General features: G+C 45.5%; 1 protein-coding gene across 1 annotated transcript in view; it reads right to left on the reverse strand.

Moving 5' to 3' along the window:
- Nucleotides 1–13,392, reverse strand: part of LOC6587254 — an 89,319-nt gene that overhangs the window by 31,134 nt on the left and 44,793 nt on the right. Inside the window, exon 3 of the mRNA XM_026994772.1 lies at nucleotides 3,918–4,050. Within this exon, the coding sequence (XP_026850573.1) occupies nucleotides 3,918–4,050 (133 nt within the window). The remainder of the gene's footprint in view (nucleotides 1–3,917; nucleotides 4,051–13,392) is intronic.

The raw sequence follows: 13,392 nt of genomic DNA on the forward strand, positions 1-13,392 counted from the left end.
TAGTCGTGATCTGAATTAAGAGTCAAATAAAGCAGAGAAAAACTGAGCATCGGATTATTTTCTCTTGGCCCGTAAGCAAGACTCCCCACATGATGTTCTATGGGAATGAAAGGTTTGATTATCACGATAATTCTTTGAAAGAAGATTGAAACATTCTAAAGAAAAGTGATAGATATAACAGTTTGATGCATTTCTTTGAGAAGTTTCTCGGATAAAACTCAAACCGATTTTGTAACTTTTAAATCATCCAACCACTCGGGCAATTTCCAATTAGAAACGAATTCTTCGTTTTCCAATTACCAAATCGAAGTCATTAAAAGTTGACCAGCACAAAAGAGAATTTTCGGTAATCTCTCTGTCGCCTTTGAATGCACAATCAGTGCAAAGATTCGGGCTTCGGACGGAACGTTCCACCATTTCCGGGGGTGGGGTGACCAAGTGGAGAGGTGACAAAGAAAATCCCGACATTGGCATTTCTCAGTCCCCAGTGCTGGGATGTGGTAATGGCAATGCAAACCAAAGTTTAGTGGCGGCAAAATCGATTTGCATGCGCCGCTTGCATTTCCGTTTTCACACACGCACCTATACACTCGCAATCGCTCTCACACACACTACATATATACACATATACAATTGCAACTTAATTACAGTTTTAAATATCCCATCTAACCTGAAATTTGCGCAAAGTGCGCACAGTTGCCGTGGATGACGCCGCTTGCCGCTCGTAAAATGCCCCGAAAATGCACTCGACTTAATTGCCTTTGGCTCGACTTTTGGTTTTCCCTTCGAAACTCCACCCCTGAGATCCTCTGCTCCTCTCTGCTAGTGTACCTCTCACCGTGATTCCACTGCGCCATCTTCAGCTCATTCGGCCTCTGAGCTCCCTTCCGTCTGCGTTGGCCTTTATTGCCAGCCATTTTGAATACCATTTTGTGGTTTATTACTTTTGTGGCAGAGCGATTCCGATTCTCAAGTAGCACTGCGGCATGCCACATACAAACTCAAGCGCACACACACACGACTCTACCTGTCTGAAGTGAATGCACTTTTGATGCCGTATTCCATCCCGGGTGTGGAGTCGCAGTCCGTATTTATGGGCAGTGGCACTGCTGCCGATTATGGCAGTTAGCGTGGCACACGGATTATCCAGCTTTTGACAGCCAGTTCTCTCAGCACCACCTCGGTAAAATTCTGTTTCGTCCGGACGAGACCAGACCAGTCCAGACCAGACCGGACCTATCCAATCCAGCAACACCGAGCACCGAGTCCGTGCTCGCAGCGAATTTCATTATTCATGCCTCCTCGCAGCCTACGGGCAGCAGCCAACCAGCTGTAGGTGAGCTTTAAAAATCAATTAACCTTGATTGTGGCCCAGGCTTAAAGCCCATTGTAACCATTCAATATTTAAACAGGGTGGTTGTGGGTATACTCGTGAGTCATTCAACATTTGCCTAGACTTCTGCTGACAATGGGTTTTTTTAAGTGCATCATCGTACAGGGTATTCCTTAGTCATTAGACATGTTCTGATTGTAGTGCTCTTATTTGTTTTTTGTATTGATTCTCCCATTGCTGTTGGCATTTCCGCTTGCCTTTTGTTTATTATGTAGGCTTTGCGGGAGAGTGGGAGTGGGGCGGACGTGGTGCTACGGTTGCCATTGCCATTGATGGCTTGCAATATTGAACGTGACAGTTGGCCTGTCGACCCAGAGAGAGCTCTCACGCCCTCTCCTCGTTACAGGTGGCTGTCATGGCAAATGTTAATTTTAATAATGGAAGGGCAGCCGACCCGAGCAACCAACCCCTGCTCCCTTTGTCTTTATATCGCTCACGATTCATAACAAATAAATATATAAAAATCTTATGAAAATCGCATTTCAAAGGTCAAAGTCAGTGGAAACGAATCCCAGCGAGAAATCCGAGCCCAGTCATAAAAATGAACCCGAAAATCCGAAAACCCGAAATAGCCTAAACCCTAACAACAACTGTCTGTCTGTCTGCCTGAGCCGCCTTTGTCCGAGAGCAACCAACAACAAAGCAAAAGTTAACATTATAATTTTTAATATTTTTGCTTTTAGCCTCCTGGGCAGGACATCATTTTTGTTTCTTTTTTTTTTGTTTTTGGGCCAGACCAATTCTCCAGTTCACTCTTTGTGGCTGGGTGTAAAGCTGTCAAATGCATGGCAGGGCTCCTAGAAAGGGCTTTTCCATGGGTGACTCTGTGTGTGTTTTTGTGTCGGTACGTGGTAGGTGAGGCTGCCAGCTGTGACGTGCCTTTGGAAACGTAGCAAAGCTTCTTCCACAGCTACACAGTCGAAAAGGATATTCACATACGAGCATCCCAACCATGGCAAACCTTGAGGGATCCCCTCTTTTTTCGCCTCTCACATGCTGCTTTCAATTTCAGCGCCTTTTCGGTTTTAGCTTTTGGTTTTGATTCTTTTCTAAGCCCCGTTTCTGCCCTACCCTGTCCCCATCCCATTCCTATACTGCCTTCGATTTCACGCAGCGCTGGCAATTTTATGCCGCAGCCAAAGTCCCCCGGGCCCCGACTCTCTTTCATATCCTCCTGCGCCCGACCACCCGCCTGTAGTTTAGCTGTCTCTTCGACTTGTACAGCTGCTGCTGCTGTTGGTGTTGGTGTTGCTGTTGTTTTCGCTCTTCTTATTTATTTGTTTAAATTTTCCTGTTTGCTGGAAGGGAAATCGAATTCGAATCACTTTCGGATATTTTTGGTTATAAAGTCGGAAATATTTGCGACATTATTGTTTTCGACATTTTTCTAGTTGTTCTGTTTTTGTTGTGTTCATTTTTTTTTGTTTGTAGAGAAACATTTACCTCCTGCTCTTCTTTCGTTCCGGATTTTCCGCATCCTTTTCTCTTTTGTGTGTGTGTCTGTTTCTGTAGCACTGAAATTTATTGCTTCCAATCGAGTGCACGAAATAGCAACAACAATAAGAGGCAGGATCTGGAGTAACAGCAGTATGACCAGGAGCAGCAACAGCTCGTGAACAGTTCGCGCTCGCCCTTGATATACACGTGCGTCCGTGTCCGTGTCCGTGTCCATGTCGCTGTCTTTGTCCCTGTCTTTGTCTCTGTCCCTATTTCTGTCTGTTTCCCTGTGAATGTGTGTGTGTGTCCACCCGCACATCCAAGCCCGCTGGTAACATATTGAAAAGGAAGCACATGTAAGCAAAATTGACAAGGCTAAAGGATATCGATGTCTGCTTATAATGTGCAACATATTAGACCTAAGCACACGTTCGCAGACTTCGCTCTATAAATAACAGCAGCAGCAGGAGGAGCTGCGGTAGGAGAAGGCCTCGCAGGACTCTCCCATAATCAAAGTTGCCGCCAAAACAGTTTTCACTTTGGATGCCATTATTTTGCTGCCCTGCCCTCCACCTCCACCTCCACCTACTCCTGCTCCTTTCCCTGCTCCTGCTCCTGCTCTTGCCACGGATGTCCTTTGCTTGGGGCCCTGTGGCTAATATATGAGTCCATGTCGCCCTGTTTGGCCTGGCATGGCATGCCGTTGCTTTTGTTTTGCTTTGACCCAGGCCCGAACCCCCCAGTGCTGGCCCGGGACTAGGACTAGGCATATGAGGCCAGCAGTAGACTCGAGTCGAGTTGAGTTGATATTGATGATGTTATTAAAATAATAAATTATTTGAAAATTATGAACTGCTGCCATTTCTCATGATGCTGTCGGGGCTCAATGAGGAGGTGGAGCAGCGCGCGTATAAATCAAAGGTAGCCAGGACCTTAAGCATGGGCGGAACTTCTGTCAACCGCACACGTACTCGGGGCACACTCCCTCCCACTCAAAGCTCAAAGAGACTATAAAATTAGCAGATGAATAAGCCTAATTCAAATTTGGGCTCCCTCGATTTTAAGGCAATCTTTGCTTTATCCTTACCTGTAAAGTGGTTTGCCAGCACTCTCACGAAACCATAGGACCATATACACACGATCGTCCTTCGCCTCCGGCTCTATGTCGCACGGCAGGGATGCGGTGCGTCCCAGTACTGCCTCCACGGCCACTGTGGAGACTGCAAGATAAAGGAAAGAGGGAAATATAAATACAATTATGAGCGTCATCATCGTCGTCGTCGTTCGAAGTTCAATTGAATGGAATGGCTAGCCTCTAGCAGGAGAGGGAGTGGCTTCTTGAAATGTCATGACAAAACTATTGCCAAAGTCATTAACACAATATGAAAATGTCCTTTTTTGTTCAGCACTGAGCTCGGTCGGGGTGTTGCCGCAATTACTTGGACTCCTTCGTCGATTTCTTACAAATGTCAACAAAACGCTGCCTTTTAAGTGTCACGTTGACTCTGACTTCTCAGAGAAGGTTGCCACAACGTTGAGCACGCAAGGCACCAACCGCACGGCAACCAACTTCAAGACCCCCGTACCCCCAGACATGGCCCAAGCTCAAGCCCAAGCCCAAGTCTAACCCCCTCCTAACCGCAATAGCCTCTCTCGGTACCGTTCATCGTCGTTGTCGTCGCTGTCGTTGTAGTCGCATAATCACAACCAAGTACGTGAGTGGGAATATTAATGCCAAATTGAAGGCACCGGCACCGACAACGATGACGTCGACAATGATGATGACGATGGCAATGGCTATGGCCGTCGAGGCGACTGGCTGCGATTTCACGGCAGCCTCATCTTTTGCATTTAAACTGCCAATTGATGTCACTGAAAATAGATAAATGCTAAGGGCGGCGTTGCTTCCGGCTCAGGAAACGCCGCCAAACAGAGTGGACCCCATTCCAAATCAAATCCAATCCAATCCAATCCAAGCAAATGACAATGGATTAAAGCTGGCTAAAACAGCCAACGTTAAAGTCACTCATACTAGCTCATAGCCATTGTCTGTGCCTCTAATTGTCCCTTGGCGTGAGGACTATCAAAGTGGCAGAAGTGGGTGGTGGTGGGGGTGGGGGTGCTCAGCTGTTTGGTTAGTTTCTGATAGCACAAGTCGTAAATTAATAAGAGAAACATGAACTGTAAATGCATGTCAATCAATCAATTCGATGAATAAAACATGAATGCACAGAAAAGAGTTCTGAGTCCTACCATATTGATTTTTGACAGTTTGTTAAGGAGCAAAATTCTTTCAAGCAAAATCTCAAATAAAGAACGAACTACTGTCACTATGATCGTGAAAAAGTGTCAAGATAGTAAACAATAAGCGAAAGGAAGGCAGAACGCAATAGGCGATTCCCAAATAAATGCAGAGAATCTGCAAATAAAATCTCTATACCAAGACGATACAATAGCTTGATCTTGAAAAGGAAACTCTGATCATTAACACTTGCGAGTAAGCAACTCCAATATCTCCAGCATGCATCATAAACGGCCTTTATCACTTATTTTATGGGAAGCTTTTACCACGAACATGAGCACTTTTACTTCAATTGAATTCCCTCGGTGTAAATCAGAAAAAAGAGATATATTCGCAGAAGATTGACGGTCTCTTTACGCCCACGCATCGATTTCTATACCGTATGTATAGGTGTACGTATGCACATATACGAGGAAAAATTGAAAATTCAATTGCTCACCTGTCCAGCTGTCAAAACCCAGCAACTCGAACACATCCATCATTAACCTATTTTACAGCCTGATGCTCATTAATACCCAAAAGGGAGCCTCGCAATCATGTTACGCGTAATTTAATTTCTACAGCCACCGACATCAAGCGAGAGAACGCCCAGAACGGGTCGGGTCGGGTCAGGCCGAAGGAACCAAAAGGACCGAAAGAAAAAGAATAAAAAGATGGTGCGAGCTCTGGGAACCAAACCAGGACATTTCTCAGCCTGCAGACGATGCCAAAAATTGTTGACATTTATTTAATATGCGCACGTTTTATAGAAAAGCAATTCCCAGTCGGATAATTTATGGCACACTACAGAAATTTGCACATGAAAACGCTCCCATTGCCCCACCAAAAACAGACGCACGAGCGGACGCCCACGCAGACAGACAGACAATCAGGCACACCGATATACACATGTACGTATATGCATGTACATCTATGTGTAGGTACAAGGATGTATCGGTGTGTGGGCTGTCGCAAAACATGGTAGCAATTTTCGTGCGTTTGTAATTCCCATGTAAGATGTCAAATGCTCAACGAGTAGACAGAGCACAGCAGACAGACACAGTTAGGCCCTCTATCAGTTAGCTACTGTGTCCCAGTCTCCCGGTCCCCAGGGCGGGTGGCGACAGTGGGCTGCAGCAGCAGCAAATTGACATAATTTGTGATATGCGCCTCCGACGCCGCCTCCATCATCTTCATCATCGTCCTCCTCGCGTGGTGCTTGTCAGCGTCAGCGTCAGCGTCGTCGTCGTCGTCGTCGTCAGCGCTGTGCGCGCAAGCGTAAGTGTGTAATGAGTGATTTGCCCGTGAGGCTCACATGGGAATCGTGGGGCAGAAGGTAGAGAGAGGGCGAGGGGGAGACCCTTCCATTTCCAAAGACCACAGAATCAGGCAGCTAAAACCAACTGCCTGGATTTGGGACAAAGTGGCGCGTGCTGCGGCTTACGTGGCAAGTTGCTTCTGAGGTCACGGGTTTGGTGAGCCACAAGAGGCAACAGTTCAGATGGACAAATGTCGATGTCCCTCCCGAATGTCTCTCCATCCATTCACTTGTACGCCTCTGGGGTATGGGCTTGCGTACGAGTAGGTAAATAGGTCAATTCAGGATTATTAGTGCAAATCGCAAGAAATAACTATTTAAGGCTAGTTATTTGCAAACTGTTATTTTTTCAATCTGTCATGACATGTCACGGCTTCGGTCATATCTGGCATTTACTTTGCAAAGTAATCTCTGGGGATAGATATAATTATGTTTACAATTAGTTTTCCAAATCAATGCTGATGGAATTTAACAATATCAAACTGTTTGTTTTCCATGATTTTTATATTCTCAAATTCTAGGTTTTTTAATTTGTCTGTTGTCTTAAGTTCATCCGCACACTATCGTCATTTTACAAACATTCAAAATAATCAAATAATAGGAACGCCAAAGAAAACAGATTGGAGATTTCCTTCATATTTCCTTTGGTTCCTTTGGTTGCTTTATACAACGTCAACTTTTCCTGGGTTACACAGTGTCATTTCACTTTTTATGCTGGCTAAAGTAGAAAACAAACACAAATTTCATTTTTTTGCTCATGCTCTTGTGGCGCTTGACTCTGCTCCATCTTCGTTTCTTATTTTTTGTGTTGGTTTTTTTGTTATGAAAATTGCCAACAGCCAGGCAACACATACTTAGCACGCACCGAGGCACACACAGAGACAGATACAGAGCCAGCCCCAGCAGTGGATAGAAAGGAGAACGCATACACAGGCTCACTCTCTGGCACGTCGTTGAGCGCACTTGGGTTATGCACATAGTATTTATATTTATATAGAAAAGTCGCATCGCTCTCTCTGTCACTCTCTCTCTCTCTCTCTCTGTCTCTTTCTCTCTCTTGCTGTATATAAACGAAAGAAGCTGTGAAACTTATGCAAATTGCATTTCAGTGTCTGCGCAAAAGCCAACTCGACACAAAACACAGCGTAGCAGAAGAGGAGAAAGAAGACGCGGCGGCTGTATCAGAAGCGCCTAAAAGTATGCAATGCTAACGCGGCCTGCTGCAAAAAGTTGTAGAAAATGCGCATAATGAAATCCATGGCTACGGCTACGGCTACGGCTACGGCTACGGCTAAGACTCCAGCAGCGGCAGCAGCAGCTTCTCAGCTTGGCTTGGCTTGGGGCTTGCTTGCCTTTCCACGTCCCAGTTTCGCGGCAAAGCTGATTCTGGTTCTGCTTCTGCCACTGCTGCTGCTGCTGCTGCCGTGGCTGAGTTTTCTGCTGCTGCTGTTGTTGTTGCTCAAGAGAGCGCCAAAGTTTTTCTTCTTGTTTCACGCTACAACCACAAGGATGGCGATGGCGGCACCGACGTCGCCAAGCCCTGAGCATGGTAATTTCTGCAGGTCTTGGGTGTGTGTGTGTGTATGCACTTAACTGTAGACACTTGTAAAAATAGTGTGCGACTATATAGCAGCCACTGAGGTTGTCGCTGCCGCCGCCGCCGCCGCCGACCCTGGCCAACGCCAACGGTAAAGCAGGTCACGTGTGGCATAAACGTGCCATTGCGTCAGTCGCTTCTTCTTCATATTCTCGTGGTTGTTGTTGTTTCTGTAGTTGCATTGTTATTGCTGTCTTGGGTGTAGGAAAATTCCTTAAATAAATATGTAAGAGTATGCCAGTGTGTGTGTGTGTGTGTGGCGTGTATGAGGATGAGTCTGTTTTTCGCAGCACTCTCACACGTGCATACTCGTGGCTCGTATGTGTGTTTGTGTAATTGAGATGAAAGTTAATGGCCAGCATAGCATACTTTTGAGCGCCCAAATCGCAAGCTAACAAAATGCCAGACAATGCCAGACTGTGCGTCTCTATAGTGGTGTGCGTGTGTGTGTGTGAAAGTGAATGCCAACAAAAAGGTATTGTTATTGTTGTTTTTGCTGCTACTGTAGTATTGCCTAAGTGGCACAAGGTAAAGTCGCATTGCTGCTGCGGCTCTGCATCCGCCTCTGCCTCTGCCTCTGGCTCTGACTGTGGATGTGGCTTCGGCTCTGGCACAGGCAGGGGTTTTCTGGCGCCTGTGCCACGCCCTCATTTGTGTTGGTAGTGCAAACGTATATGTGCGTGTGTGTTTGCACTATTTGCACTAATTTAGTTGAAAACAAACAAAGTCCTTTGTTCAATTTTCGCCTCTCAGATTGAAGCGCCGCCACGAGAGTGGAGAGAACGAGAAGGATTCTTGGCCAAAGGGTGCATTTGTGCTGTGCTGCAGAGCTTTGTGGAGCAAAAAGAACACGAAGAACAACAGCCGGTGGCAAGTGTTAACCTATTTTCCGCTTACCCCCACTCTTTCACTCTCTCTCTCTCTCTCTCTCGGCAGGGCGTAATTAGCAAAGTATTTTTTGTTTTCTTATATTTTCCATAGACCTGCAGTTAAGTGTACAATCTAGAGTCTAGAGTCTCTCCATTTGGCCTTGGGCGGGATCAGGCAATTACCATGTCAATTGACAGGCGCCCGAGTCAACAAATTCAAATTCAATTTCGGCATAATAAATAATATGCCAGGGCCAAGAACAATCGTGACAGTCATGATAGCAGAAGGCAGAGAGACAAGCAGGCAGTCAGTCCAAAAGTAAAGAAAACTGGGGCAAATAAGCAAATATGAACGTACTTGTTCTTTTCGGTAAATAGGCCGGGGGCTTGGACCCTCTCTCCACCAACACAAAACAATGAGAAAGCGAAACAACGAAGAATAATAACAAGCTGGCAAGCAAGCACGCTGTGGCTGTCTATATTATTATTGACCTTCGGCTTCGATTATTGATTTCACTTGCCTGCACAGGCAATCGACATTCCGATATGTATGTCCTTTAAGCAAATGACATTGAGGCGCCTTAAAAGAATTTCCACAGCGTATACTCGCCTATGCAGCTCACATTACACAGCATGCCGCCTCTGGGTTGCCAGAGGTCGGAGGCTAGCCTGGGGCATACGCATCAACTGGCAGCTGCCGGCCGAAGTTCAGATGCTTACCGCACAAACAATGACCCCAAGTCAGACTAGTCCAGCTCGTTACTCTCTCTTTGTCTGAGATACCCTGGGCAGTCTGATGCCTTGGATGCCAGGAATTACATCAATTACAGTGGAGACTTGTCTTCAAACCTTCAAACCGTACTGACCGAAAAAGTAAGAATAACGAGCCGGGTAGCGGCATGCAGAAGGCAGGACCTTGGGGCCGCCTTACAATGCCCCAGTTCCGTGCTCTGCTCCCTCGCCTCCCTCGCTCGCCCCTCTCCAACTAGTCACGATTTCACTACTCCACACTGGCCCAGCCATCGTTCCACTCGTTCGCACAGTGTACATTTGACCCGAAGTGCATTGGTCATCACGTGTGGCCATGTGTCTGCATTTGAGTGCACTTTGGTCAGCAATTATTTTACGTTGAGGTCGCATTAGAGGTGTGCGCTCTCGCTGCCAACAAAGTTGCCTTAGCCACGACGTATGTGAGCGAGGGTTGACTGACGAAAATCCGGCAAACACTCAACACTAAACACTAATGTGTGTATATGTTAGGGGATATCAACCTTTTGAGCAGCCCTCGCAAGAGGCCAGCGCACAAAAAGTCTCACCCGACACCCAGAACTAGTCAAGACATAAAGAACAGGAGCTTGGCCAGATCTGCCATCCCACCTAATGGTAGCTTCGTACACAAGGGATCGAAGAGCAAAGAGTCAGAAACAGAGTCACAGGCAGAGCTATCAGGATTGGGTTAGAGAGAGTGAGAGAGAGAGAGAGAGAAAGAGAGAGACAAAGAGAGTCTCTTTCAAAGTCGGCAACCCGCAGAAGTACCGGTTTTTTGGGCAGGAAGGCAGGCAGGGCACAGAGAACAGCCAGGGGCACTGGCAATGGCACTGGCACTGGGAGCATATTGAAGTACGGTTCGATGCCAGCATTTTGCAGCTGCATTGTCATGTCAACCGATAAATTCACACATACGTGCCCGCATACCAACAAACAATTGGCACCTTTGGCAATCTTTTTTGGGCCACGTCGCAATTGCAAGTTGAAGTTCGAATTGGAGCAGCTGCTCTGTGTCGAACTCCAGGCCCCAGACCAGGACCCAGACCCAAAAGAGGTCGCTTCTATCCTGGCCTGGCCTGTCCTGGTCTGGCCTGTTCTGGCCCGGCAAAGTGTGTGCACTGAACTGTTAGTTATGTTCGCTGGCAGGCAGCACACAGGTCGCATACGTTACGTTTCCGCTGCTTGACTACTGAGCGGAATGTCTATCAACTCAATGCCGGCAATATGGCTGCCCTGCCTCTGCCTCCCGGGCTGTGGCAAAAAGGCTTTTGTGTGCGTGTCCACGGTCGCAGTACAGTAGTAATCGCGATGGCAAGGATAACATTGCCAATTGACAGTCCTGCCCCAACTGTATGCGCTTAATAATATAAAAAGTGCCAACAGAAAAACTAAAATAGTAGCCCCAAAATACGTTTTGTAGTCACAATATAATTAATATTGTTTTTAATAAAATCAATTAAAAAGAAAATATAGCAAATATGACTAATTTATACTCTACAGGAATCATCTCAGTTTGATAGAAATAGAGTAAAAGTGAAATAAGAGAGACAAGTATCCGCATTTATTTATCAAGCAAGTGAATAAATTAGTTGAAAATAAAATTCGTGAATATTAAGTAAATGCATTAAAGACTAAAGACTAAAACCATTAAAACATCTTAGGATGCTTCGTTATGATCATTTATCATTTCCATTTAAAGAGTATTAGACATTTATCAACGAATAATACCCATGAAAAAATTAAACCGGATTGATTCGTAGCACTAATTGTCCCCATGCCAAATGTGGGCGTTATATTGGCATTATCCCCATTTACGAGTATAGTGGGAAATCCGTTTTTTGTTAATCAGTTTTAATTACTCCACGTTCGGGTTTTTATGGGTATGTGCACGAGTGTGTGCCGTGTCAGAGAGCTTACAATGTGTGTGTGCAACTTAAAGAACCGCATGCAGTGTGGCCGTATAAAAAGCCGCAGCATACTTATGCCAGAGAGCTTCAAAAGTTTTTGCCAAAATGCCTATGGCAAACATTTTGGTAAAGATTTTGCACAGAGAGCTCTGCGATTTGCAGACAGTTAGGCAAGGAAAAAGTTTCCCCCCTCCTCTTTAGTATCGCTGCGAATGTGTTTGTATAAGTGTGTGTTTCTGAGGGTACGTGGGAGTGCGGGTTGCGGGTGTGTGTGTTTGGTTGCAGTGGAATTTGCAATTATTGCCGCTTAGCACTAAAATTCCTTGCATGCCTGCGTGCCCCCACATTGAATGTAGCAACTTGGAAAAACTATTGTCAAGAGTTTTTCGACTCACACATACATACACACACGGCGAGCGACCCACACACAAGCACACGAAACACCAATGAATGACAAAAATGAATTTTAATAAAGTTGAGCAAATATTTGCATATTTGCATGGGCGCTAAAAAGTTTCATTGACAAACTTTACCCACTACCACGGCACGGCGTCAGACAATAAACCAATTCGAGTCCATTCGCTGGCAATGTACTGGAATTTCGATTTAAATGTGACCAACTTTTGATGCGGGTATGCGTTGGCTCTGACGTCGGCGTCGGCGTCGGCTTCGGCTTCGGCAAGCACTGTAATTAGCTTTCGGCTTCACAAGCCTCAAAGTATTAAAGTCAATATTATGCATATGCCCTGTCCTCTCCTGTCATGCCCTTGCCTGTCCCTTAGCAAACATTTGTCCAGGTTCCAGGACCCAGGCCCAGGCCCAGGCTCAGGCCCAGATCAGCTCAAGCTCTTTAAACTTTCTTTGGCAAATCAATTTTCCCGACCGTGAACACGTAGCTGGGCGTAATAACTTTAAACTGTTTTAAAACTCGGCGGGAAAAATTTCATTACCTTTTGGTGGTGGGATGGACGGGACTGGAATGGAATGGCCAACCTTTTTGGTTATTTTCTGCCGCTCTCAAAGTAAATATTTGACAAGACAACGGAAACAACAACAACAGCAGGCAGCGGCAACAGCCATCAGCATCGTCGCCTTCGTTGTCGTTGTCCTTGCCGAAGCACTTAAAACCTAATTAAATTTGCATTACAATTTTTTCGGTTTTTATTTCATTTTTTTTTTTGTGTTCCTGTTACTTTGTTGTTGCTGCCTCTAATTTTGTTTTGAAAAACATCCATGAGCTTGCACCCGAAGGCAGAACAGACAAAGGATACCAACTGGGCAGGCCCCAGTTAGACCCAGGACCAGGACCAGGACCAGTTCAGAACAGTCCATCCCCCGCTAGCTGGTCATCGGGAAAATATCAATAGGCAAAGGGCAAGGCAAGGCCGAGGAAAGTCATCAAAGCTTGGTCATATTTTGGAATTAATATAATTCATAATTTTGCTTTGATCTAGCTGCCAACGGAAAAGAGGAATGGGTTTTAAGTACGTTCGCAATTAAAATCGTCTTTGACTCTTCATTCCAATATGAATTAATAGGGAAGACAAGTCTTATAGGCTTAGTAGCCCTTTTTAGTTTCCAAATATTATGATTGTTAGGTGGTTTTTCTACTTTCTATCATCATAACATCATAACATAATTATCATAACATCATTAAGCTCTCAGCACCTCAATACTTCCCAAACTACAGCAAAGTGTAGGCTTAAAGTTGAATTTCCCTTTGAAACGTGTCGTTACCACTGCAACTCTCCGACTGAATAGGCCAAGAAGCCTTCTTTTTTTTTGCGCTTCAGCACAAAAATCAAGAAAAATAATATACAAA

This window comes from Drosophila persimilis, unplaced genomic scaffold (genome assembly GCF_003286085.1).
Source record: "Drosophila persimilis strain 14011-0111.01,24,50 unplaced genomic scaffold, DperRS2 tig00000000-arrow-pilon, whole genome shotgun sequence".
NCBI classification, from domain to species: Eukaryota; Metazoa; Arthropoda; class Insecta; order Diptera; family Drosophilidae; genus Drosophila; species Drosophila persimilis.